The sequence below is a fragment of the Zonotrichia leucophrys genome, chromosome 2 (assembly GCF_028769735.1).
Source record: "Zonotrichia leucophrys gambelii isolate GWCS_2022_RI chromosome 2, RI_Zleu_2.0, whole genome shotgun sequence".
NCBI lineage: Eukaryota > Metazoa > Chordata > Aves > Passeriformes > Passerellidae > Zonotrichia > Zonotrichia leucophrys.
This window is the reverse complement of record NC_088171.1, coordinates 66,307,579-66,334,915: the sequence shown is the minus strand read 5'-3', so window position 1 is coordinate 66,334,915 and position 27,337 is coordinate 66,307,579. Positions and strand designations below refer to the sequence as shown.

The following is a 27,337-nucleotide window of genomic DNA, read 5'->3' as shown; positions in this document are numbered from 1 at the left end:
GCTACTGAATATACTGAATACTTTCGAGCACCAAGCCCAGGGGCACAGTTTGCATCTCAACATGGCCAAGTGAGGAAATTCTACTTCTGCGTCCTAGACCAAAAGCATCACAGGTGCAGAAAGTTACTAAACACAAGCAGCTGCTTCATATAACATAAGGATACTTGAAAGGGGCAGTGAAGGAAATTGAGAAACCATGTGTGGGTGTGAAACATTGCATGATCATGGATAAAGAAGAAGGAGGCCATAAGAAACCAAATCAGATAGGGCTTCGTATCAGCAGTAAATTTGCCTGTTCTTACATGAAACAGTTTTCATCCTCCACAGACTGTTACCCACAATTTTTAGTAGCACTACATCATCCTATACTCTTAGAGGCTAAGTCTCTGACTTATGTGGAAAACTTTGGATTTTTTTTTTTTAATGTAGTTTCTCCCAGCAATTGTTACACTCGAGAAGCTAGTGCACTTCAAATCCCGAGCATTGGAGGCTACTGACAGTGACAGTCCCACATAAAAAACCACAATACTGTGCTGACTTCAACCTCTGTTTGCATTTCAAAGAATCATAGACTAGTTTGGGTCAGAAGGACCTTAAAGATCACCCAGTTCCAACACCCTACCATGGGCAGGGACACCTCTCACTAGAGCAAGTTGCCCAAAGTCTCACCCCAACCTGGCCTTGAACGCTGCCAGAGATGGGGCATCCGCAGCTTCTCTGGGCAATCTTTTCCAGTCCCTTACCTCAATGTCTGTAAAGAATTTCTTTCCAATATCTAACCTAAACACACCCTCTTTCAGCTTAAAGCCATTACCTCTTGTCCTATCACCACAATCCTTTGTAAAAAATACCTTCCAGCTCTCTTGTGGGCCCGCTTCAGAAACTGGAAGGCTGCTTTAAGGTTTACCTAGAGCCTTCTCTTTTTCCAAGCTGAACAACTCTCTCAGCCTGACTTCATAGGAGAGGTTCTCCAGCCTTCTGATCATTGTCATGGCCCTTATCTGGACTTGTTCCAACAGGTCCTTTCTTTATATTGTGGGGTCCAGAACTGGACACAGTAACCAGGCTGGTTGACTTGAGAGCAGAGGGGCAGAATCAACTCCCTTGACCTCATCTTGCTTCTTTTGATGCAGCTCAGGACATTGCTGGTCTACTGAACTCTAAAAACATATTGTCAGGTCATGCTGAGTTTCCTGTCAATAACACCCCCAAGTCCTTCTCCTCAGGGCTGCTCTCAATCTATTCTCCACCTGAGCCTATTTGTGCCTGGGATTGTCCCACTCAGGTGCTGGACTCTGTACTCAGCCTTGAGCTTCATGGGGCTCCTACAGTGCCATCTCTCAAGGTTCTGAAGCCAAGGTCCCTCTGGATGGCATCCCCTCCTTCCAGCATGTCCCCTGCACCACACGGTTTGGTGTCACTGGCAAATTTGCTGAGGCTGTCCTCAATCCCACTGTCCAATCACCAACAAAGATGGGCCCAACACCAAACCCTAACACCTCTTGTCACTTGCAGATGTCGTGGAATTTACTGATTTGCTTCTATTTGTTTCCATTCCTATATAGCAATGTTTCAACTCAGAGACTAACAACACAATGTGATATATGTTTACACAGTTGTATTTGAGTATTTATATATATAAAAGTTAACCAAAGCCAAAGTGAAAATGACTGATAAAGATCTTTCTCTTTCCTTTGTATTGCTGCCATTAATACTGTAAGTTGTTTCTTAAATACTAGCCAAAAAAATTTCTACTCATTTAGGAACTAGTCAAACCTGTGCTCCTGGCTTTCCAGTAAAAACTGTCACATATTAAGACACTCACATCTTCTCAGATCCTCCTGCTACCTCTTGTCCATCATTATCCCAGATTAGTGCCTGTACCTCCTTTGTTCTGCAACGGCCTTTGCTGACAGTTCTCCAAAAAAGTATTTTGCTGTACTGCATGTTGAGAAATGCATGCCACCAACCATCCTTCTCATTTAAGTTACCACAGAGCAGTCACATCATGCCGTTTTCTCTGGGTCATTTGTGCAATGTCAGGTAAGGCAGGATGTGACTCAGCCATGACTGGCTTCAGAAGTAGGACTCTGGTTTCAGTCTACTTTGGGAATTCTTGGGACTGACAGATAAAGGAAAGTGAACCAAGAGAAAATTAATGATAGATGCTCTAAACCTTGGTCTTCTACAAGGCCTCCATGTACCCCTTCCTCAGAAGACATTGATTCTGTAGTGCTCTGAAGGTTATAGGAGATTGGGGAACTTGATTTTTCCTCTCTTTCTATTCCCTTTTTTTCCCTGTTCCACAGAATAAATCTTCCTTTCCTCCAGCTCTAGGCTGTTTAATGTTAGAAAGCAATTGCTCTGTCAGCAGCACCCGGAAAAACTCTTCCCAGACAGAAGATCCTATCTCCTCTTTCCCTTCTAGCGAGGGTGGCTTGGAAACCACCTTGTCATGAACCAGGCCTCAGCCTCCACCTTTGCTTTGAGACAAATCCTTGTTAAACTTTGCCTAAGGATATCCTGTGCTCTGAAGGATGGCTTGAGGCCATCCTTCACAAAAGCCAGAGAACCTTGCTTTAACATTCCTAATCTCAGAGATACACACAAGCATACAGTAAAGTTCTGATCAAGGCCGTGGAAGGCTGCATCTCTTATACATTTTTAATTATAATATCAAACATAAGATATTAATTTAATTATAATATCAAACATAAGATGTGAACACAAGTTCACATTCCTTTAGCCTAGAAAGTCACTTTTTCCTAAATGATATCACAGCCTCTCTTACACAGTGTCGTGAAGGTGAATTAATTTCATACCACTAAATTTCATAGAACTGAGCTGAACTTCACATGACTTGCATATGGATGCCAGGTATAGCCACAATTTAATCCTTTGCTATTCATGAAAACAAAGAGCATACGCCTTTATCAATTCTATTGATCCAAACTAATATTTTCATGGAATACTTGGCATTAAGACAAAATATTTATACCCAAAATAAGAAAAGCGATACGTTTCTTTTCCATACATTGTTTTATCTATCTCACTGGGTCCCTCAGATTGAGTTTTCTTAGACTGATATGATTCACAAATTGCAAACACGGTTCTCCCATACAGACCTACTTGCACAAGGTGACCCCCTAAAAGGTGCAACAGGGCCTAAGAGGGGACAGAATGACAAGAGAGGAAAGAAATCAGAAGTATATAATAACCTTTTAGGACAATTCCCACAATTTTCCCAGGTAAACATGTCTGATATGAGCACTTCAATCATGCACAGATAGATGACACATTTGTGTGTGGGCAGAGGATGAAATTGGGTGTGGACTGCGTGCCTCTGCAACAGGCACAGTGATAGGTCTAACTCAGCACCAGGGGCACTGAGTCATCTGTTCAGAGCTTAGAGCTCTTCATCATTCCCTTTATCACATGGAAAAATCCTGGCTGGATTGCCTGAAAATTTTTCCTTGCTGGCTGGGTCCCAATCTGAGAGAAAGGCCAACAGCACAGCAGGATTTAGACACACTTGGAAACCCTCCCCAAAGTCCACTGATTTGTGGAAAGGGATTGCATACCGTCACAATAACATTGAGCACTCAGAAATGTTATTTTACTCCTTTCATCCTTCTGCAGAATGAACATAGGTGAAAATACACGGGCTTGTATCTTAAGTGACACTTGAAGGATTGAGCTCAGAGGCAATTGAAAAATCCAAGCATCTATCAGTGTATGAAAGTGTGTAGAGAAAAAGCAATATCTAATTTTGGGCAATGATCACCACGATCACCACAGATGCTGACAGTGAGTAAACATCTCTATATTCTGAAATCCTGCCCAGCATCAGTTTCACATTTTCTTTTTCCTACCTTTTCAACACAAATTGGTAAATTAGCTGCATGCCAGCAAAGCCGGTGGCATGATGGCAGAGATGTACTCCCTTATTCTCAAAGCAAAAATACAACTACAGCCAATCTTAACAGCCTGAGCTAAAAAAAACCCTCAGAAAATCTTATGAAGACATGACAATATCACACAATAACACCACAAGTAAGATAGCTGTCATGGCTTTACTTCTTGTACCACCTCGTAAGACCATGGCAAAAATCTGGTATATATAAATATTCCTGCTGTAGGCAGGAAGAAAAAATATATTGTTACTGCATAACTTCCAGATGCAGGCCTTGACCATTACACACATGCAGTCAAGTGAGAAACATTATAGGAGGGGTATTATGTATTATAGAGGAATTATATTACCAACACTCCTAACAAGAGGGGAAAAAAGGTGGTGCTTGTTAGAATAGGTATTGTTCCCAATTCTCCCCCAGCAGGTAAAACTTACACACGCTGTGGCAAGAGTGGGTTGCAGGGGATGAGCAACCAGAGGAGTGGCTAATTAGCCCCTCCAGTCGAGAAGTAGCTGATTAAATGTGCCAAGTTCAAGGCTCTAGGCTGGAGGTCAAGTCCATCTTTATGTCCTGTCCTCCTGCTTTTGGTGTCACTCAGAAGTGGCTTCTGCATTAGTAAAACCTTTCAGATCAGATTGATAATGTTGGTATCTAACGCTCCTCTTAGCATCTGGCTTTGTAGCAACCTTAATTGATAATCAAGTTCTCAGAGAATGTTTTGTCTGTTGAAGAAAGCAAAGTTTCTATTACAGCTTAGAGAGCTTATCCCCTTCCTGCCTAATGCAGGATTTCTTTTTCTTTTTGCTGAAACAGCTGGAGACCACCACCACCACCATAGGAGACTGGGAAGTGAACTGGATGAACTCTGAATCTAACATAAATCACAGTTTCTATTCTCTCAAAAAAGCATGATCAAATGATTAATGATGAGAGTGAACCATAGCTGAGACATAGGCTGATCCCAGAAAGTGAGTCAAACCCGAAAGTTCACCAGCACAGATCATTATATCAATACCAAAGATCAATTTGGTCAGAAGGTTCCTAAAACAGAAGTCAGAGTGAATGACTAAAATCTGGGTAGACAAGATCCTGCAGCAGCCATCAGATAAAATCAGTTAAAAGTGCAGTTTGTTACAGAAGTCAGCCAGCTCCCTGCATGTCCCAACAACGGTACCCCCAAAAATGCAAGCCCCAGCTGCATGTAAATAGACAGATCAGTTCTTCACATACACCCTGGCTGCCTCTCATTAGCATGAAGCCTACATGTATTATCATGGTTTGTAGAGGTCTGACAACAGAAGCCCGAGCAATGTTATCTCAAGGATTCCTTGTGCCCCCCAGGCGCTCTCCGTGCCCTCCACTGTCTTTGTGCAGCAGTTGGACCATGAGCTGACTGCAAAGGGAGCCCTTTGTTCTGTTTGCAGAAAACGTGTGAGTGACGACAGCAGCAGGAATAATAAATATAAATGGTATTACGCACACATGCAAACATCCCTGCGGAAAATTCAGCCATAGGGTGAATACCCAAATTTTACTTGTCACTTAGCTATTTATAAAGTCAAAGAGACTCAGAAATAGCAAAAATTACTTATTCTTGCCAAAAACGTCTCCCAGAGTGGACAGCCCCAGGGGCTGAGATCTGAGCTCTGCTCCAAACAGCAGCAGAACCTCCCCAGCGGGGAATTCCCAAAACAGGAAAGATACCCCAGAGCTGACACAAAGCCAGGAGATTTGGCTCCCACGCCAGACTTCCTCCAGCTGTCAAGACAAGTGTGTCATGGTTTAAAAACCTGCTGTACTCTGGCTATTTCCTGCTCGAGCTGTGGCAGGCTGGGCAGCAACAAGAGGAGCTCAAGGGCTCTGCTGAGCATCTCTGGCCTGAGATCAGAAACACGCACCCAGCCCCATCCTCTCCAGTGGCATCCAGAACTGCATGGCACTGCAGACAAGGTCTTTTATCAGTCCCTGTAAGCCTTCCACCACCCTTTTTGTAGTAATGCTTACATGGCATTACTCAAGAGTTCATCTGTCACTCTGCTGGCTGCACTCCTCCTTGCCACCACTCCCCTCAGAGCCATACATGTGAATTACCTTTTGCTTCCAAGGTATAAGAAACATCCTTTTGGGGTCAGCACCCTGCTGGGGATTATAAGCATGCAAACTGAAGCTTTAAGCAAGTCCATGCATCACTGAGGTTGTATCTTCAAGGGATGGAGTAAACCCTGAGGAGGGGTGATTTTATCTGTTGATAAAGAGTGGGCAGAGAGAGATCTGCAAGCTGTCCCAGGCCAGTATAGACTCAGGCTTTAAAAGTCCCATGTGGTTAAACAATGACTTATGGCTGATCCCTACCTTGCCTGTCAACACTCACCACTGTTTTACATCCATACCCTTGCTAGAGCACAACTGAAGACCACAAGAAGGGGTAGAAGTGAAAAACGTTAATTTAGAACACACCACAGCTCACTCAGCTCCTATGCAAAACAGAAAATCTTGAAGCAGTGGATATTTACAACTTCTTAAAATTAAACTTAAATATAATTCAAGTTGTTTTTTTTTTCCATCAACTGCAAAAGAAGAATTAATTGGAGGAGTATAAACTGAATGCTAGGAGGGTCTCAAAAAACCTGTGTTGGGTTTTTTTGCACCCAAGCCTATTCAAAAGAATACATGTAAATATATGCATAGGAAACAATACTTAGATGCACATTTCCAAACGTGCATAAATATTCAGTGGAGTGCTCCTCTACTGTGGCCTCCTTTTAAATACAGCTTTAAAATCCTTCATGAGTTGAGATGCAGACCCAGCTTACCTTCCTACTTCCCAGCTTCTCTTCACCTTTTGAAACCAAATCCTCCTTGCTGTCTCTATGGTGACAGTGACGTCCACGTCCCCCTGACGAGATGGCTGCTGGCACGCACATCAGGTGCCAGAGCAAATCAGCCAGCAACAGAAGCCTCTCCAGCTCCTCCATGGGATGCTCTTCTCCAGAACTCAGACAAACAACCTGGTAAAGAAAACAGGGCTCAGCCACCATTCTATGCCTGAAAGAGTGGGTAACTGGGTCTAAATATGGGGTCTACATTTTTTTTTTTTTTCCTTCAATAATAATTACTGCTGCTTAGGAAATAAATGTGATAGCACTGCTATCAAAAAGCACATCTGGATAACCTACAGAGAATGAACTAATCAAAGGTAATTTCTGCCAGAGGGTTTGACAGTGAGAAGATACTTGCGTCATGAAGCAGAAGTAGCTGATAAGCAGCTTGATGTAAAACCTCCTGCAATGTCCATCCACCTGGCACATGGAACCAGCAGTGAGAGAAGGTTGTTTCTTGGCACATGGTTAGCAGAGAGAGGAGCAAGAGGGGAGATTTTTATCAAGGGCTAAGTGAGAAGCACCAGGTGGGGCCTGCAAAAGTGTGCCTTTCAGGCAGCCACAGAAGGTGGCTCCAGTGACTTTCTCTCCTTAGGAGAGACACAGTGAGTCACTGGGGTTGCAGAACATCAGCTACTATATACAGCCCTTGTTTTATTTTATGGTGTTTGACAGCCTAGTTGCTAAAACACAGCCCCATTGTAACATGCTGTCCTGTAGCACCCTATAGGCACAGCAAAGGATGTCCAGTCCCCACTAGCTCTTCCCTTCTGACTGCCCAGATGGGGGAATATGTGCCAGGGAAGCAACTTTGGCTTTCTGCCACAGAATACTGCCAGCACCAGCTGATACTGCACTCACTGTAGTTGCTCTAGATGGTCTTTATACTCAATGACTTTTTCTAAGTCTGCAGCTGAAGGTCACTGCTCTGTGTCACTGCAACCCTGCTCCCCAATGTCGGGGAGGAGATGAAGGTGTTTGCGGAAACAGGCCTTGCCCTGAGGATTTTAACTGTGCAAGAAACTCTGCTGCAATCAGCTAAGTTCAATTCTTCTCTGATAAAGTCATCTGCTCAAAACTTAAGGGTCCTATTCAATCCAGATAGATATTTGGAAAATTAAATACAGACTTCGATTAGTCCCATATTTCCCTAGGCTTTCATGTCCTTTTTCACTGATCAGAGAAAAAAAGAGATAGTCCATCATCCTAAAGATGAAAATTGAAATGGCCAAGCACTTTAGGAATAACCCAGAAAAGCAATAATAAATTTTTAAAAGCAATAAATACAATAGTATATGACTAAAACTTGCATTGCTGTAATGCATGCTAAAGATCTAGTCCCCAGAGTGGGTTACTGATGTACCATACCCATTGTTTGGATTTTTTCCCCTGTGTTTTCTTGTTCTTATTTATCTATCACCTCTTTCTAGCACTTGGATTGTATATGCTTGGAATTAGAAAGTACTTGCTGCTCTGCATGCTGCCCTTCTCATGCTTGGTTGCTGGGCCCTGCCTGAGACTTTTGATGCTACAATAATATAAAAACAAGGCAGTTTGAGAAGAAATACAAGGAAAGTCCAAAACAAGACAGTATTACAAGACTAACTTGCATATTTAACCCCTGAGAAGTAAGAACTGCATCCAAATGATGCAATGCCTCAGTCTGCACAATTAGTAGGGACAGAAATTATCTTTTCATCCAAATTAATGGAGCTTTCTTTGAATTTTCCTCCTCGTGGGAACACCAGTTATAGTTGTGCTGCAGCAGAACAATAGATTTGTGTTTAAACAACCACAACAGAAGCAGAGGCACAGAAAGATCTGTCTCTCCTAGTTGATACAGGATTAATTTCTATTTCACAGCAAGGAGATATAAAAAGCATCCCAATCAAGTATCAGGGTGCCTAAGTCACTGGAATAAGCAGGGTTGTATTTCCTGTTGTCAGAGTTGCACAGGTGCCTGTAAGTCCCTTTCCATCAGGGACTTACAGAGAGGCCCAGCAACGCAACAGAGAAAAGCAGAGGTAGTTTGGGCAGGTCCATCAGCCAAGGGAGTACTGGGAAGACCCAGGAAACCAAGGCATAACTTAAAACATTCCTTCTCCAGAGATGTTCAGCAGCAGAAGGTGACCACAGGGTGCAGCAGTGTCAGGTGAGAGCATGCAGAGCTGCCCCACAGTAAGGGTAGGCTCCACTGAAAGTGAGACTACCACAGTGCACTGCAGGACAGAGATCAGTCTCCAAGGGCTGACCTGTAACTCCCACAAAAGTTTAACAAGAAAAGCACCACAAGAAGAGGACCAGGCTTTAAAGTAGCTCACTAATCAATGAAATATAAACAGAAGTTTCAAACAGAGCATCCCAAGCAAAATCTCTAATTCAATAATTTTGTGTATGAATACAAAAATTGATACCTGTGCATGTACACTGTGAAAAAAAATCTCAAGGGATTTTATACTTGGACTTATTGAGGTTATTCACTTGGACTTATTGAGGTTACAAAGTGATCTTTCAAAGAGACTCCCTTCTCAGTCTGCATCCATTTGATATTTCACAGGTATTAAAACACTATGCTATCTAGACTTCAGAATTTAGATCTCATAACACCAATAATGCACATGGTTAAGCATCATGTATTGCATACCACAACTCTTTACACTGTTGAGAGCATTTTTGTATTCTGTGGCCACATCTGACTGGATGACTTTTAGGATTCTTTCGTTTCTAAGTCTTGTCTCTGGCCTTTTGCTGTTTTCATGCTTTTAAAGTTTCTAATGGCAACAGTTTAACACACTTCTAATTGGAAATGCACAAAAATAATTAAAATAGGGTGGGTTCTTTAATATAAAAAAGCTATAATTACGCCTTTTGCTTTGTTTGACAAAGCTAAGATTTTTAGCAAAACACATGACCAGCCCTCGGGTGGTCTATTCACAGCAAACAATGTATTGTCCTGGGCACACAAGACAGACAAGATGTTGTTTAATTGAGACTCAGACTTCATTTACTTAACTTTTATGGAAACTACCAGCAATAACTTGTAGAGGATGCACCATTATTTTTTCTTTCATCAGCTGAGCATCATCAAAGGTTGCCATCATCAGCTGCTTCTTTCTCATGCACTCAGTTGCATTCATCCCTGGGACACTACAGCTCTCTTTGTATAGGGGTTAAAAAGCCAGAGGGAAGAGGTTTTTTCCTCATTGCACCAGACATACAGAAATACACAAAATCTATTGCCGCGTTCTCCAAAAGGTTTCTTTCCTGATGTCCAACCTTAGTTCTCAAGACAGTGAAAGTTTAGTTCCTCTCTTTCTTGGAGCCTGAACCCAGATAAGTCATTAGAAGATGAGCAACTCCTAAAACAGGTGAAAAATTCCATCTCTACAATCACAAAGCAGTCCTCCACCACTTCTAGATAGCTTTATTATCAGACATAATAATACAAAGCTAATGAATGATTTCCACCATTCTCAGAGTCAGAAATGTTTGTAAGTGACCATAAAAAGCTGCTCAGATCAGCAAGGCACAAAGGCACTTCAAAGCACTTAACTTTGAAAACATCATTTTCATAAGAGGAGAGTTTGAAGACATGTTATTGAACCTGTTTGAACAATTACTGGGGTGTTTTAGGCCGGATTGCACTACTGCACAGAAAAATGATCAAGAGACACAAACAGGTGATCTCCAGGCTTTTTAGCGAAGACTCCATTTTCATGGAACTTGAGAGCTAAGTGAAGTGGGGTGAGTGTTGATGAGATGAGTTGTCATGACAAGGGAAGATGCTCACCAAGGCTGCCATCAAAACGGCTGGAGACTCCCTGGGCACTCCGGATCACTTTAAAACACAGCTGCCCACCATCCTTATGCTTGCAAACCTTACTCTGCAGCTGTGGCATCACGTGCCTGGGCAGCACAATTTCAGCTCATGTCTCCCTCAAGCAGAAGGCAAGATTGGCCATGTCCATCTCATCCAACAGCTGTGCTCTCATCAGTTTGAGTCTGCAGAGCCAGGGCACCCATGACAGCCCGTGTTTGTCCTACCTGCAGTGACACCACTCCACTGTGATGTGCCCTCTCCATCAATGCCTGTCTCTTCCTGTCAGGAAAATACGACTGCATGCTCCATCCAGGAGTCAGCAGGAAAAACAGCATGCAGCCAACATGGATATCCATACACACAGTGGCTCAAGCCTAAGCTCAAATTCTGAGTCAATATGATGACATGGACTGTCCACAGCTCCCAGTATCCTGATCCCTGAAGTTGTTCACCAAGGGTTTGACATCTGTCAAGTGTGCTTCTATTTCACAGGACAAATTCAGAACAAGCACATGTAGCCACACAATTATGCCTGCCCATAAGGGCTCAGATGTAACACATTTTCCCATTCCAGTATTATTGAAGAAACATTTCATTTTCAGTTGTGTTTTCAGAAGGCTAACAAGGGGCTCATGAATACATCAAAGCAAAGGCATATTATTCATTTACAACAAATGTTTCTGATTTCGTTCCCTCTGACCATTCAGACAACGCTTTATTAAAAAGCTAGAAAAAACTCTGATGTTTTTCAGGACTACCTCTCATAACCCTAGGTCCTGATCTATTTTACACAACACAATTTGCAGATTATTCACAGGACATGAAATGGAGCACAGGTTCCAGCTCTCTGGAAACCCGAGGTCTGTCAGGAAACCACCTTCCAGCTGAGATGGAGCCATCTCCAGCAAATGCAATCAGCTATGAAAACAGTGGGAAGTACACTGTTCTACACGCATTGAAAATATATACCCTTAAGGGTCTCACACAAACTGCACCTTTGGTTGACTTCTGAATGGAGTCTCCAGGTGGTTAAAGCACTGACATTGCATTATTTATGGTGATTGAAATGTATCTAAGTAGTGCTTAGCAATAGAATTTACACAAAGACACTTGATGGAAAAAATAAGGGGGGGGGGGGGAGGAGGCTGTTTACAAAACAAGTTACAGTAATAAAGCTGCTAGGCTGAGCCAAGAGACCTCTTAGTAAATCATTTATTCCGCAGTTTGACAATATTTACAAAGGTTTTTACATGAATTATTTACTCAAGCTTTTATAACTTGTAACGTACTGTACACAAAACAGCAAAAACACATTAGAGCTACAAACCTGGGAACATACAGTTATGCAATGACAGATGGTGGAAAGGGCTCTGACAAAGGGAAGTTTACAACTAACACAAGCAACAGCCTTTTCTATCTGTCATCAATAAAGGGCTGAGGACTAGCAGGAAAATGTGATTCAAGGAAACAAGACGTTTTTCAAATGCAACATTCTTTGTGATTGCTGGATTTGGTTATTTTAAAAGGAGCCTTTTGTTTTGAATGTCTAATTCTAAGAATTACCATTTCAGTGAGTTACCACCAACCAATGAAAGGCTGGCACAAAAGCCAGAGTTACATGAAGGAAACCCTGCATCTCTGCTGCTTATCCTATGAGCTTTAGGTCAATTCCAGTGATACTGTGTATATATATAACAAGTGTGCCCAGTGACACCACATGTATTAGTGCCTGTATCAGGAAATTTTGTGCACAATACTCTGAAAGAGACATTCATTTCACAAAACATTTATAAGTGAGATAAAAGAAGAAGAGTAGAAGGGCATAGGGAAAGCTCGCAGACCCTATATTGAAGATGGAGAACAGCGACAAGCACAGTACCTGATGTGCAGCAAAGAGCCCTCAGCACCTGGAACTCTCTACAAAGGATTGGCTCATCCATCCCCATCTCTTACTGCCCAGCATCAGTGAACCAAACAATGGCTTTTAACACCAGTCACTTTTCATGCCATGAGAAATTATATTTAGGTTAGGTATTAGGAAGAAATTCTTCACTGTGAGTGTGGTGAGATGCTGGAGCAGGTTGCCCTGTGGATGCCCTACCCCTGCAAGTGTTCAAAGCCAGGTTGGATGAGGCTTTCAATCACCTGGTCTAGTGCAAGGTGTCCCGGACCATCGCAGGGGGCTGAAACTAGATGACCTTTAAGGTCCCTTCAAATCCCATCCTTTCTATCACTCTATGATTATACTTCAGCCTGGTCTCCATCTGCCAAAAAATTAAAAGAAAAGGAACACCACCCCCTCAGTAACCAAGTCACAGGATTTGCTGGCACCATCACAGCATATTCAGCCTTTCCTCCTCAGCTTGGAGCCCCACACAACACACCACCACCTTCGTGCTACTCCCTGATGGAAGGCAAGGGATATCCCCACACCTGGCACAGGGAGTGTTAGAGATATACTAAAAACCTTTCCCTAGAGAAAACTCTGTTGGGGCACAGCAACCACCACACATCCTCCTCCCATCTGTCATTCAAGTTGGAATGTGGCATACAAGGGACCTACTCCTCCTCATTGACTTGAGAACTAACAGATATTTAAGATGAGAGGCAGGCTGAAGGATGAGCTCAGGACAGCTGGGATCAGCGCAACCAAGGCATGAAGTCTAAAAGCTGGGGCTTTAACAGGCCCAAAGGAAGACATTACCTGTGCAGACAGCACAGATGAAGCTGTGGATATTAACATGAAGGAGCCAGGGTGTTGTCTGAAATGCCTGAAAGGGGCACTCAAAAGGAGTAGAAATGTCACACATCCAGCATCCTGATGTCCCCTACAATAGAACCAAAAAATCATTTGTTATCTCATTTTTCTAAAAAATCTTTTCCCAAAGAAACAGCAGCTTAGGACTTCTTTTTGTATTAGTCTTTTGTCCACATTACCAATTACTGCCAAATCTACAGTCTGAACAACTGGGCTAAGGTTTCAAAACATGAAACAGAATATATCAGGACATTCCAATTCCAAGAAAAAATAACAGACCCAGGGGAAAGGGTAAGATGGTAGCAGGAAACACCAAAATACAGTTATAAATGTAAGCAGAAATGCAAACAATTCTTTGTCTAGATGAATTACAGAACTAAAGTCTGGATGCAGCACAGGTGAAACACTGTGCCACAGACTGTACAGCACAGGTTGTGGTTAGGCAGTCTGATAACTTATTGCCAATTACTACAGAGACAGCAGCCACTGTCTCATTCTGCCATGTCAAATCAACCTTTGATGCACAGCTAGAATAGCAAGCATGAGCACAGATGCAGGTACAATAAAACTAGAAAAAGCACATAAGAGGGAAAGCAAGAAGATCAAAGATGTTGAATGGTTTCTGTCTAAGAAACAATTAGATAGTCTGGAATTCTTTGACTGCAAAACAGATCTGAGGGGGGCATCTGACAGATCTATAAAACAGCACAAGGTTTGGAAAAAACAGCATTGCTCACAGTTTGTTGTAATGCAAGAACTACTGGTCACCCAATGAAATAATCAGGTAGTAGATCTGAAATAGAGGAGCACTGCCTGCACATGGCATGGTTAAGTACTCATGTCACAAGATATTATGGCTAGCACAAATTTACACAGGCTTAAAAACGGGCAAAATCCTGGAAGAGAAGCCCAGCAAAGCCTTTGAACACACACATATTACCACTTGCTCAGGGAGTCTCTAAGATTAGAAATACACATTGAGGAAAGATTTTGGAGATGCCAGTTGCTATTAGCACTTCTGCACGATGAGAAACCAAGGAGCAGTGCCTATTGTGGGGATAATTTGATTTTCTTGAATGTTCACTTTAGTCCTTTTCAAAGTGAAGATGAAACAAGTAGAAGGAGTTGGATGGTCTGTACAGGCTCAGATCAAAGGAGGGGAGAGAGCACATTCCTCCAAGTTGGCTACCTAAACAAGACATTTAAGATGATTTCTAGAACCGTGGTTGTGTTCCAGAAAGACTATAAAGATATTCAAATGCGCTGTAACTAGAGCAGGTGAAAAAAAGAAAGAGGAATTGGACAAGAAAACATCCACTAGATCCCCACTTTGGTAACAAGACAAAGCTTCATTGAGAGGCTCTCAGGTAAATGACAGAAAGCTCCAATCACCAGCTGAAGTTCACAAGCTTCATTTTGTTTTTCTTCAGGTCTTAGCATGCTGTAGGTCTAATAGCAATGGATTTTTTATTTTTAATTTTTTCCCTCCTTTTTTGACACTTCCAATTTTCCTCCTGCTGGTTTCTGAGGATTGTTCCCTGGAGGCAGACGTGTATCCTCACCCTTATTAACTGCTTTTGAAATATTGCCACGATAGTCAGGAGCCATGCTATTGACTGAACTGCTCCAGAGTCCATTCCTGATATCTGGTGAACATGTGCCCCTCAGAGAAGTTCCTGCTCCTGGGTACTCCTCATCTGCATGATGGAGAGAGATGTTAATGTGATTTATATGAGGACAAAGCATGCAAAGCATCCACAGATCACAGCAGAAGGATCTGAAACTCCATAAGCTGCAGATGGTCACCACTGACTTCTCTTAAGTGAGGTAAGAGAGTCACATAGATTAACAAATCACATGCCAAGGGGCTGCATGGCACCAGAGACTTCTCTAAGTGCTCCTTCAGCCTGAAGGTGTCAAGACAAACCTCAGCTCACTAATTTTTAATACATTAATCCTTCAGAAAATTGAGCATACCTGTGAAAATAGGGTATTTTCTGGTTGAGTTTTAAAAGAGTGGGTATACGAGAAACATAAGTGCAGCTGGTATCAGACCAACTGGTGTCAAAAATCTCCTAACATGAAACAATTTTTGTGAAATAAAATTCTTACCCAGTGACTGCCACAGGCTGTAAACATAGCCAGAGACCCAATAAGATATTATTTTTTCTACTTTTCTCCTGTTAGTAAACTTCTGTTCAGGTATGCATTTCAGATAAAGCTCTAAATAGTACCACCTCACACTCTCACAAGACCGGTTACAAGGGAATCCTTCATGACTTCATGATTATAAATTCTAGGACCAATGCTACAGATTTGGCAGGAGTACCCATGTACTTCTGTGTTCAAATAATTACTCATTACAAGGACTGTTTCTAACACAACACAGAATCAAATTAAATAATAACAGTTTGCAGTAGCAGGCTACCCTTAATTGATCTAGAGTAGGTGTTGGTACACTGCATATCTGATTGTTGACATTTTAGACATAATTGTGGTTTCTTTAAATGAATAAAGTGTTACACCTCATGTAAAGTCCTTTTTTTATCCCAAGCTGGACTGCAAGCATGTGTTAATCTCAGTGCAATCAGAAGGAATGGAATTTTCCAGGAGATTTTAATCCTGTAAATAATGGTATCATTAAGAACCATACATGACTCCACAGGGAACTCTAAATATTAAGATTGGTAATAAAATCATTGGTTGTTCCAATGCATATCATGGAGCCCTAAAAAGTTAATGACAGTTAGTTAAGCTACAGATGGACCAAACATTAGCCAGTTTGTTGAAAATTTTGTTGAAAATAACACTTAACACTGTGGGGGAACAATCCTCAAGTACTGAAATGAGCCTTTTTGATCTCTACTTTCTAATCACAATAATAAATTTTTTTGTGAGGTCTAACAGTTAAGGTTTTTTGAATGCATAGCAATGACTCCAAAAAGTCCTAACAGGAGCACTGTAATTCTTAAAAGCAAAGCAAATGGTTGGGCCTCTGGATTTCAAACCTTCCAAATTTCCTAGAAAGTGGTCTAGATTACTTGAAAGTCTAAAGCAATATTTTGTTTTGTGCTTTTTGCTGCCCCTGGGAAATTTGGGTGCCCTTGACACCAAGCAGACACTGCATCCACATACCCACTGGTTCTTATTGCCAGTGGGAAGGGGCACCCACCAGCAAGGGGGCTGGCAGGTGGCAGCATCAGGGGGCTTGGCAGGTGACAGCAAGGAGTGCTGGTGAGATGCTGCAAACACCAGCACAGCTGGAATTAGCTGGGACACAGCTGGTTTGTTGTAGCAATGCAGGCTCACACCAAAGGAGCCAGAGAAATTGTAGGTGGCCAAATGAGGGAGGGGAAGGAGGTCACCTGGTAGGCTTTCCTCACCTGGTTGGAAGAATGCTACATTTAAAGAACAAAAAAAAAAAAAAAAAAGGGCAAAAACAAAACAAAAAAAATCCCACACCAGAAGAAATTAGTGAAGCCCCGCAGATCTTACCAAGAGATCCCCTTCCACAAAACTATGAGATGGCATTTTTCCTATTGCTGTGCAGAATAAAACCATGTTCAGATCCTGATAGCTGTAGTGGTTTTTCCATCCCTCTAACAAATTCTTTGTTGAAATGTAATACATCCAACACAAGCTGCTACTGCAATAGTCCCATCACAGTATTCTTTCAAATACCTTATGAAACCAGTGAGGAAGTATTGGTCTCATAGCAGAAACAATGTCAATGTTTTCTGTTCCTGAATTTCTCCATAGTTTTGAATACTTCTGACAGTTTAATAAGACAAGTAAATAGCACATTTTGTCTGCCGATGTTTTTCATGTTTTTACACACACCTTCTTTTGTAGGAGCACACTGAGTGTCCCAATGCATAGGAGGGAAAAGAGAGCTCAACTTTTACATCTGCTTTCCTCAAGGTTTCAAAATTTCCTCATCAAAAATAATTATTTTTATCTGGTCTTCACAAAGCAAAACACTGATAGCAACTTCTACTTAAATGAGTGAAAGAAAAAATGTCAATGACTTTTTGAAGGCTAAGCTTAGAAACCAATACTTTGTATTTAACAAAAAATGCCCATTAAAACTCCAATCCCAAGATTATACAGAAAGTTTATGTCACCTCTGCCAAAACACATTATTTAAGAATTCCATTCCAAACAAGCAGATAACACTTCCATCTCTACTTTTGCATACATTCACATATTAATGCATCCATTCCAACAATTCAATGATAAAAAAAACTTCCCCACTACTGTGCTAACAAGCTTCATAAGTGTAGTGACAGTGCTGCTAAATTAAGTATACTTTGGGCTAATTTTACATTTTTATCACAATACTGGAGAAGTATTAGGAAGCTATTATTTTGTCAGCTTTCTCATTTAGCAAAGCAGCTTCAATTTATTAACAGTGTGGAGTGTGAATGAATCAATATGTTTCATTGGGCAATGTGTCATTTGTTAATCGGATATTGATGAGATTATTGACGCGCAGCTAATTAATCTCCAACCCTGTGCTAGCCTTCATATGTTTCCTTAATTATGTTCTTCATCTTAGTCTTCCAACTTTGGCATGCAGACGCCGGCTTGTAGACAGTGAGTGAAGTAAGCTGTCAGAGTGTTTTTTCACACATTTACAATCCCTTGGCAGCAAAATTATTTTCCTACTTGTAAATAGGTATCAAACAAATATTTAATAATATTTGCCAGAAGATTGATATTGATTTGGCAGGGAGTCACTCCAAATTAGCTTAGCAAGAGATCTTGCATCAGAAGAAGCGTGCTTAAATAGATATATCTAACGAGCATTAAATAATTATGAAACTATAAACCTGTAATCATTGGGAAGTACTAAAATTGCTTCTCTGCAGTCATTATCATTGAACTCCTAGCTAAAGAGACATTCTATAGCAGTTTAAGTTTTCTCTTCTTGCTGCAAGACAACAAATATATTTTGCACTTTCTTTTAACAGATCGCCAAGTTTAGCAAAAGAAAAGCTGCCTTTTTCATGAGATGCAAAAAACAGGAATAATTTCACAGGGTGTGACAGGGGTCACACACCCTAATTTTCTGGGGTCCCAGCAGAGGTCTGGCTGAGGAGGGAGCAGGAGGGGTTAGGTCGTTTTTGAGCATCCCCTTCTAGCTGTGGGCACAGCCCTGCAGTGGGATATGAAGATTTGCCAAGAGCTGTTTTGCCTATTTCAGCTGGAGTCAGCTGAGGACACCGGCATCCCAGGCGCCACGGACAAAGAAAGCTGCAACAACACAGCTCAGTGGGGTAGCACTCAGCCAGAAACCCTTTGTGCTACCTACTCTGGCACAATAGCTTTAATGGAGATACAATTTGCATCAGGCTTATTGTTGTCATATTTTTCACCCCACAAAAACACACCCAGCAGGGCTAGGAAGCAAAGTAATTCCCAGTAAGGCCTCAGCTGAGTAAAACACAGTGAATCTATGCCACTCAGTAAAAGGTCTTCTCCAAAGGGCAGAAATAAAGATTCTGAATATATTCTGATTTATGCAAAGTACCACTTAATGTGTCTACTTCACCTCTACAATATCTGCCCACAGCTCCACAACATTTTATTTTTTTAAGGGAACTGGAGCACTCTAGATCAGTTATCAGTTATCAGTTGCCAGCTATAAGCAGATGAGAGGGCAAAGGCAGTTTTTATTCCCCTACTCTATTTCATGCTTAGCTTGATTTTTAAGAAGGAAGACAAAAAGAGATTTCATTGGTGGAGACATGGTGGACTGGTGATCCTAGTGCAATTAAAAACCTGCCTGGTATGCTCTTCTCACACAGGACTAACCTTAGTTCCTCAGCTTTAGAGTCAGGCAGGAAATTTCCTTAGATCCATTCAGCAATGACTGGGGGAGTAATTTTTGTCCCTGCCTCTAACCACCAGGGCAATCTACCTTAGAAAATCTCCTGCTATTGCAGGGACCTAGGACACTGATGAGAGGACCTGCATTAGAGTTCACCTCACCAGCCTCTGTAGCTTTCAGGAGGGGTTTGGCACAGCACCCCAGAGCTCCATACTGACAGGCACTCAGAGAAGGCAATTTTCTCTGGATTAGTCATGAGCTGTGATTACCAAGGCCTCGCTGGATAACTCAGATAACTCAGTTCATTCCAGTCCCCTTCCAGGTAACCCTAAGCTTTAGGCTTCCTACTGGCATGACAGTTTGGAGAAGGTTAGGAGAGAACAGAGTCTGGTGCCTTGAGCCATGATTTGGGGTAGAAAGAAAGGTCAACTTATCCAACAGATAACAAAGGAAAGGTGGGGGATTTTCCAAGCCAGTTCAGAATTGGGCCTTCCAGATAGGAAGGATAATTGAAAATAAACTGTGAGGTGAAAAGGGTCCTTAAAGAACCATGGAAATCTTTCAGTACCTCTCCAAAAGCTCAGACAAGGGAACCATGAATGGTCCTTAGCTTTCAAAACAAAATCATTCAGATAACAAGTGATGACTCTGGGAGAATCCATGTTACCTGTGCATGTCTCATGTATAAAAGCAGAATTACCATGTTTCCCCTAGTAATGTTTCACCTTCTTTTAAAAAAACAGCCTTAAACAATGCTGTCACAGTGCTCCTAGTTTGTATATTTTGAATGAAAGCCAAAAAACATACACATAAGAACTGCACAGCTCACTGTGTCTTGCAAGTTTAATCAAATCCACTTGAATATATCACTTATCTTCCAGTACAAGGGTTCCTCCCCAAAAAAAGCAAATCAATGTCAATTTTTATTCCATATTTATAGAGATCTTTCTAAAGGGAATCAATGGGCTTCTAAATTTCAGATAACCAGCACTGACTTTGTCGGTAACCTTCAGCATCATAACAATATTCAGAGTTGCTCAGTTCATTTATTCAAAATGCTGACCAACAGGTTTGTGTTGTGATTTATTTTAGAGAAAGCAGGAATGATAAAAACTTCATTTGATTTGACACTACAGCAGTAATCGTCCTAATTGGCTCTTGTTTCTGTTTGTCATCTATAATTATTCTCTGCATAAATAATCATGTTTGACTACAGCATTTATGATCAGTGAGTTTCTTAATATGCCATTATCAAAACCTTTATAGTAATACATTTACTCAGTAAACTGAAAAAGCAACCCAAATGTAACACATTTTCTTTAAATGTTCTAGAAATAATGAAAATGATAGAAATACCTATATTTTTCCTGAGCATCCTGTACTGGTAAGTTATGATCTACAATGCCCTCTGTTCACAAGAGAATTCACAGGGTCCCAAAACAAAACAGTTAACCCTTACAACACCAAGTTAACCAGTCCACGCCAAATCTAGTCACATTGTGCCCCTTTTCCTTTAGAAGAAAAAGAAAAAATCCAGATCACAATATAAAAGTAAAACAAATTTTGCAATATTTTTTTTCAAAATACAGGTTCTTCTATCAATAGTCGCTTCTCAGTCAAACCAAAACCACATTATTTGCATATGGGAAAACTTTTCTCTGCGTGGAAGTGGGATTATTGATGGTGGTATTGGTGTTTCCTGTGGACATAACAGCCCTGGCAGAGCCATCCCACTCAATGGCCCTTCCCAGCTAATCAAGCTGTGGCAAAAACAACATGGCTTTTCCAGTGTATTGTCTATTCTGCTCCATCGGAAATCAAAATGGGATTTCATTCTATTTATAAGCCTTAAGACTTTGCCATCTATGAATGTAGTTGCAAAAGAAGATTATAATTTTCAAATATCTTGCACAGTTGCTACTTTGTGGGTCTAGTCTCAGTTTTTTCTAAAATGCTAGTGCTTGCTTGAATCTGATTTTCTATTTGTAGAGTGTTTTAAGAGAGTTGACAGCAATTACTTACTTTATTCTTAAAACACTATAAACACATGACCATTCTGTGTCATGTCTAAGGAGTCATTCCTTTCCTAATTCCCCATTAATGCAAAGTTGTTTCAGATTCCCATCAGGGAGAAAGCAGAGGGTCTGCATTTGAATAGTGTGATTTAACACAGAAATAGAAAGCCTTCTAATAGTAGGAGTACACATTGCCTTCTAAACAAATATTGTTTTATTGTTTCAAATATTGTTTTACATAAGATCAGAGTCAGAAGTCAAGGCCAGCTGGTGTTTCCATTTTTACACCTGCATCATTGTGTTGCTTATTTTTCAACAGAGCTGCTCCAAAAGTGGGGTAAGTGACAGGAGAATTGTGACCCATCAGCACGGTTTTTCTACAAACAAAGCTGTTTAATACCCATTCTCTGAATTTCCCTACATGCTGCACGTTCTACCCAGTAAACCCTACGTTTTCAAAGTCTATTCTACATTTTCTTAATTCTAATTAAACAAATCTTAATCTTGACTTTAATGGCTGCAATTATGATACTTCATTATGTTAAATGTTAGTTGCAACATAAGAATAAATTGTATAAACAGTTTAGCTGCAATTGCATGGAGTCTAACTGTACATTACTCATTAACAAGATGTGGGTAGCAGCAATTATAACATTTCCTCCTAATGTCCCTATTTATTGAGTCTCAGCAGCAAGCCCCCTTTTCACAACACACACTGATTGACGATAGCAGCTTTTGTACTTGTGAAGAACAGGCACAGGAACCTGCTGTGTGCCTGTAACTCAGATCGATGGAAGTACACATTAGCTCTTAGCCTCACAGGCCGGAGTTCCTGAAGGTCAAAATAGCCATCAGCATCACTGTAGGGTACAGAAATCATTTCACAAATTGTGAACAAAAACAACACAACTAGCTTTGCAGTTTGATTATTGTTTATAGATACAGCAAGCCAAAAATTAAAGCATAGCCTTGAGGCAGCGTAATTATTTACAGCTGAAGACTCATATCATTATTAGCATGCTCCTAATTGCTTGAAGTTATATCAATGTTAGCTGATTTAACACATTTTTGATAAGAGGCATGGAAATTGTTTTCTCTGCATATGGAATGTTGGATCACTTCTTTATTTTTTGAACCTTTCCCTCCTCCTCTTTCTTTTAAACTGGCCCTTGTTTGCCATTGGAAAAAAGCCCCACACCCATAAATTCTCCTTTATTCTGTATGTCTGTAACTATCACCGCAGTACTTTGTCATGTTTCTGTGGAACCATATATTTGAATTTAGCTGGACTAAAATCATGTCAGCTTTCGTCTTTCACTAACAATGGACTTGATAATTTCACATCAATATCAACTAACTAGAGAATAAATCACTCTTTGCTTTGGGTGACACATCTTAATCTATTACTTTTCCCTACAGTACTTGAGCTGAAATCCAGCTAAAGGAAAGCAATGTGGAGAATCTCACAGTGTGAAGTGACGTCTTCATCAAAGACTACCTCACAAACACCTATTTTGGAGACAGAAAAGAGTTCCCTATGGCTACACACAGTACCCAGTTCCCCTGATCTACAGAAAAGGCAAATAATTAGGTTTGCCACTAAGAAACAATGACAACAAATAATTTGGTAACTTTTCATATTGATCAACCCATAACTTGTCACCCCAATTTATTCTCCTTGTTCAAACCAGGAGAGCAGTCAAGCACTGACAGGGGCAAAGTCTTGAGCCACTGCTGGCCAGACACCAGGAGAGGCAAGTCAGTGCTGGGGAGGGCAGGGAGCCAGGACTGTCAGGGAGGCAGGCTGAGGATGCTGCTAACAAAAACGGGGAAAATTCCCCCAGCCAGCACTGAGAAAAGGTGTGTAAGTTATTCTTAATTTTAACATTTCTGAGGTCAGGCACACTATTTCAACAGCATACATAATGCAGCACAGATTTCTCAAGGAAAAGCAAATACAAATATGAACTTGTTTTCCTTGTATAACATCCTTCACATACTTATGCAGAGCACTTCAGTTTTAATCTCCACATCAGGTATTTCTACTTCTTGAGCCACATTGGGTGGGAGCAGAAAGAGCCTGCTATTTTGTGATGGGAGCCAGAGAAAAGCAGTGGGTGCTGCCCATGGACCTACAGTGGTCTCCTTTTCACTCTACACAGCAGCATGGAGACCTTGGGAAAACCACTTTCCCCAGCAGGGAGAGCTCAACCCAAAATGGAGAAGCAGCAGCAGCAGGGAGAGAGCTGATAAGTTTTGCTTTTCTTACCAAAGTGACAGCTGTCAGGGACTGGACTGGCCCCAGAGGAGTGCAGAAAGGTAGATTTAGGTAGAAATAGACGCTTTATTTCTATCTGTGTTGCACAGAGACCTCAGCTCCTGTGATGTGACTGGCAGGGATGCTGAAGATCCCAAACATTTTTCCACTTCTCCCCTAAGCACAAGCTAAATTATATGTGCAGAATTTCAAAGTAATTAATCACATCCTTCCATAAATTTTGGCTCTGGTACCTGAAGATTCATTTAATTGGGCTAATTGTTTTATGGATGTGTAACAAAGAACAGGTCAAATAATTACAGACTGGGCTCTTTTAAAATTATGGTCCAACTGCTGAAATTTGCAGCATCTGGCTACTGAGTGGAGTAATGTTAGATGAATTATACATTATAGTCCAGTGAGGGAAATCTTCCATTTTTGTCTGTGAATGGGGAAATAAAAGACTGCAATAGCATGTGAAACTGTCATAACAGCTTTTCACGGTTGAGACACATTAAATTACCAGCAATCAATATCCTGAGAAAAACTTAAAAGAAATAGATTTGCTAGGAAGGAATAAAGAAGTGCACCCAATTTTAACTGGGAGTTTTATTTTGCCCAGCACTAAAGAAGTTGTAACAGCTGCATAGACTGAACCTGAAACAGGAAAAAAACCCCAACCTACTGACTTCGCAGGGGACTTTACCTAGGAACAAAAGGATGCAGATTTTAGGGATTAATGTTCTTACACACAGTAGTCAGAGAAACAGAAAGCAAGGGAGAAGCTTATGTAGGCCAAGTAAGAGCATGTCTTGAGACTGCACAAGACCAACCCTTTGCTATTCCTCTGCCATACATTTTAAAACTAAACGACTGCCTGTTGTTCCTCACTAGGTGCTTGGTAGTGTTGGCATCTTATAAATGGATCTGCTGCAACCCAGCCTGATTTGCCAAGCTGACAAGTCAGGGAGCCTGTGATGACACATGGGTTTTGTGCTGCGTGACTCGTGCGCCTCGTAGCTCTTAACAGTTTTTGTTTTGCGCGTCGAGCTGGAGTCGCACGGCGCTAGCAGTCAAAGAGAGCTAATACAGTAAATGGAAACTGCTGTCAGTATGAACCAGATTAGTCAATCCCTATAGCACAAGTGAATTTCAGATAGCAGCTCAAGCATGACCACTATGATCACAGCCTAGTGTTTATGCATACACAGAAACAATGAAGTGGCCTGGCAATTACTGGAAATACATTCCTCAAGCTTTCAGGCTATGCCAAGCTTAAAATTGTGGTCAGGTCATGTGGGAGAAACTAGATCAACTTGGATTGCATTGCAGCAGTTGTAATTGAATTGTATGTTTTGCCTTTCTATAAAACTTTCAGTGCTAAGTGCACAGCAGCCTAAACAGCTGTGACATACAGTGCTTTCTGTGCCTCCAGATCTCACAGGTACAGAGCCCTGCCACCTCTTCTCTCCTCCTGCACAGCCACCATCCACCAAACCCTGCCTCTCCAGAGCCAGATCCAAGCCCAAAGCTGTTGGAGTCCCTGGGATTTGCTGTGACTAGAGACGGAAAAACACGGCTTTGGAGCAGAGTCTGGCCCTGCCCCAGTCAACAGGAGCTCCGCTGTTCCCTTCAGCTGGGCTGGGGTCACAGCCTGCAAGTTTGCACAAGCAGCTGACAGTTTGGTGATTAGAACATCTACCTACCACAGTGAAGTTTGCAAAATAAGACAAGAAATGCCAGCTTTTTTCCCTTTACTTCTCTACTCCCCTAACTACTATTTCATCAATGTTTTCTATTGCAAGTCCTTGGTCTTTTTCAAGCTTAATGATTCCATGACTCTGACCTTTACAGCCACTTTTTTTTCTTTATTTTAGTATTTCAAATAATTCAACTGCATTTTACATATACATATATATATGAATGAACGTATTTTAGACATGACATATGTATATATTAAATCATTTCCTTGTCTCATGTACTGCACTGACTCATGGTCACCCTGACTGCTGGCAGAGCCTGGCCACCCTCATCCTGTCCTCAGCACCTGGCTGGGGTCCCAAAACACTGCACTCTGCTCTCTGAGCCACTTACTCACCCCAGTCTTCCTCAAGATGCTCCACTCCAGTCTGTCAGGCAATAAATTCATGTTCACCTTCACAATATTTTAAAATTTTTTACCTCTGTGGAAAATACTGTACTTCCTTCAATTTTCCTCCTTATTTGATAAGTCAAAAGCTTTCGGCAGAAAGTAATTTGGCTGAGGTACCATTTCAAAAGCAAGTTTTCTATACAAACCAGTTTCCAAGAGAATTTCTAGCTCTACACAAGTTTAGTTTGTCAAAACTCTTCATTGTAGCTTCTCTACCTGCCATACCAAAGGAACAAAAAATCAGGAGCAAACACTTCCTCACCTCTCCCTGACAGACCAAAGATAAAAGGCATGCACCTATGTATAGAAGAAGCATATGATATTATTTGTTTTTCAGTAGAATTGCATAACTCCAAACTTATGAAGGAGCTCCTACTCCTTACATTCCTGTTTTCCAAAATTTCTAAGCTGTAGTAACTGTTAGGTCTTGAAAAATCTATGCGTAAAGACGTCTATGAAACAGTTCATTAAACAATTTACCCTGTTTCACCTATCAAAGCAGTCTACTTCATTTTTCTTACTAAATATTTAGTTCTGCCTCCCAGTATTTAGGCAGCACCATCAGAAAGCAATAACTGGGTTAGAAAAACCAAAGACAAGCTATAATTTAAATCTTCTACTGTATAATATTAGTATTGCACTTAATACTTGGTAGACTTCTTAAATACTGAAATTCATGTTGGAGGGAGCATGGGGGAAGATGTACAAATTTTACTTGATCAAAAGAAAAGGGCAATATTTACCCAGACATTTTTGGACATTCCATAAAGCTTTCACTGGAGTAAAGCTTTCAGATAAATAGTTCTCTTCTCTGAAAACACTTCAATATTTCTAATTACAAAGCTGTGCAGGGAAGAACCATTATGCTGTATACCAAAGACAAGGAAACTTCTACTGGGGGAAGAGAAATGATATTTCAAAAGCTGACTTCTGTTGTACTCTATCATTTGGCCCACAGATCAGAACAAATAAACCATTTTCATTGAAGCTGCTTCCTCCAGCCACTTTTTCTTGCAGAAATTTGTTCTGAGGCATTTCCTGTCAGTGCTTCCCAGCATTCTCCAAAGTTTGCATTTTTTTAATATATATAAATTTTACTGTCCATGGCAATAAATATCATTTCTGTCATCTGCAGCTATCAATATGTCTCAGAGACTCCTTTTCCATCTCATGTGGTTGTGATGAGCTTTCAGATTTGGCTCCCAGCACTGATCCCTTCTTGGCTCAAGAGCAAAGTAAATCTGCATTAGCCATTAACTATTATTTTAACTAGATCTGAGGCTTCAAGAATCCTACTGCAGTCTCTTAGCTCACTGTTGCACGAGGAGCTGCAAATGCCAAAATGATGATAACATCAAATAAAAGCGATATTCCCTGAAAGGTCCAGGTGTCATTGTCAAAATCCTTCCCGTTGCACTGAGCATGAATTTCCCAGGTATAAGAATGATGCTAAAGCTATAGGAACAAACCCAGGGATGGAGCCATATATGAAATTATGGTGCATGTCTGATGGGATGGAGGTGCATTTCCCCTGATGCAGGGAGATGCCCAGTGCAGCCAGGACCCACAGCAGGACGGCACTCCAGGCAGCCAAAAGACAGGCACACACCCAAGGTGGAAATAACATGGGCAGAACAGAAACACAGGCAGAGCAAAGCACATGTCTTTGAGTTGGGCATCAATGTGGAGGGATAGGTGACTTCTGTGAA

General features: G+C 41.2%; 1 protein-coding gene across 1 annotated transcript in view; it reads right to left on the bottom strand.

Annotated features, from left to right (window-relative positions):
• The window catches only part of LOC135442918 (uncharacterized), a 150,186-nt gene that overhangs the window by 60,532 nt on the left and 62,317 nt on the right, over positions 1-27,337 (bottom strand). Inside the window, exons 2-3 of the mRNA XM_064703195.1 lie at positions 13,318-13,441; positions 6,728-6,922 (exon numbers count right to left, since the gene is read on the bottom strand). Of these exons, the coding sequence (XP_064559265.1) occupies positions 6,728-6,922; positions 13,318-13,441 (319 nt within the window). The remainder of the gene's footprint in view (positions 1-6,727; positions 6,923-13,317; positions 13,442-27,337) is intronic.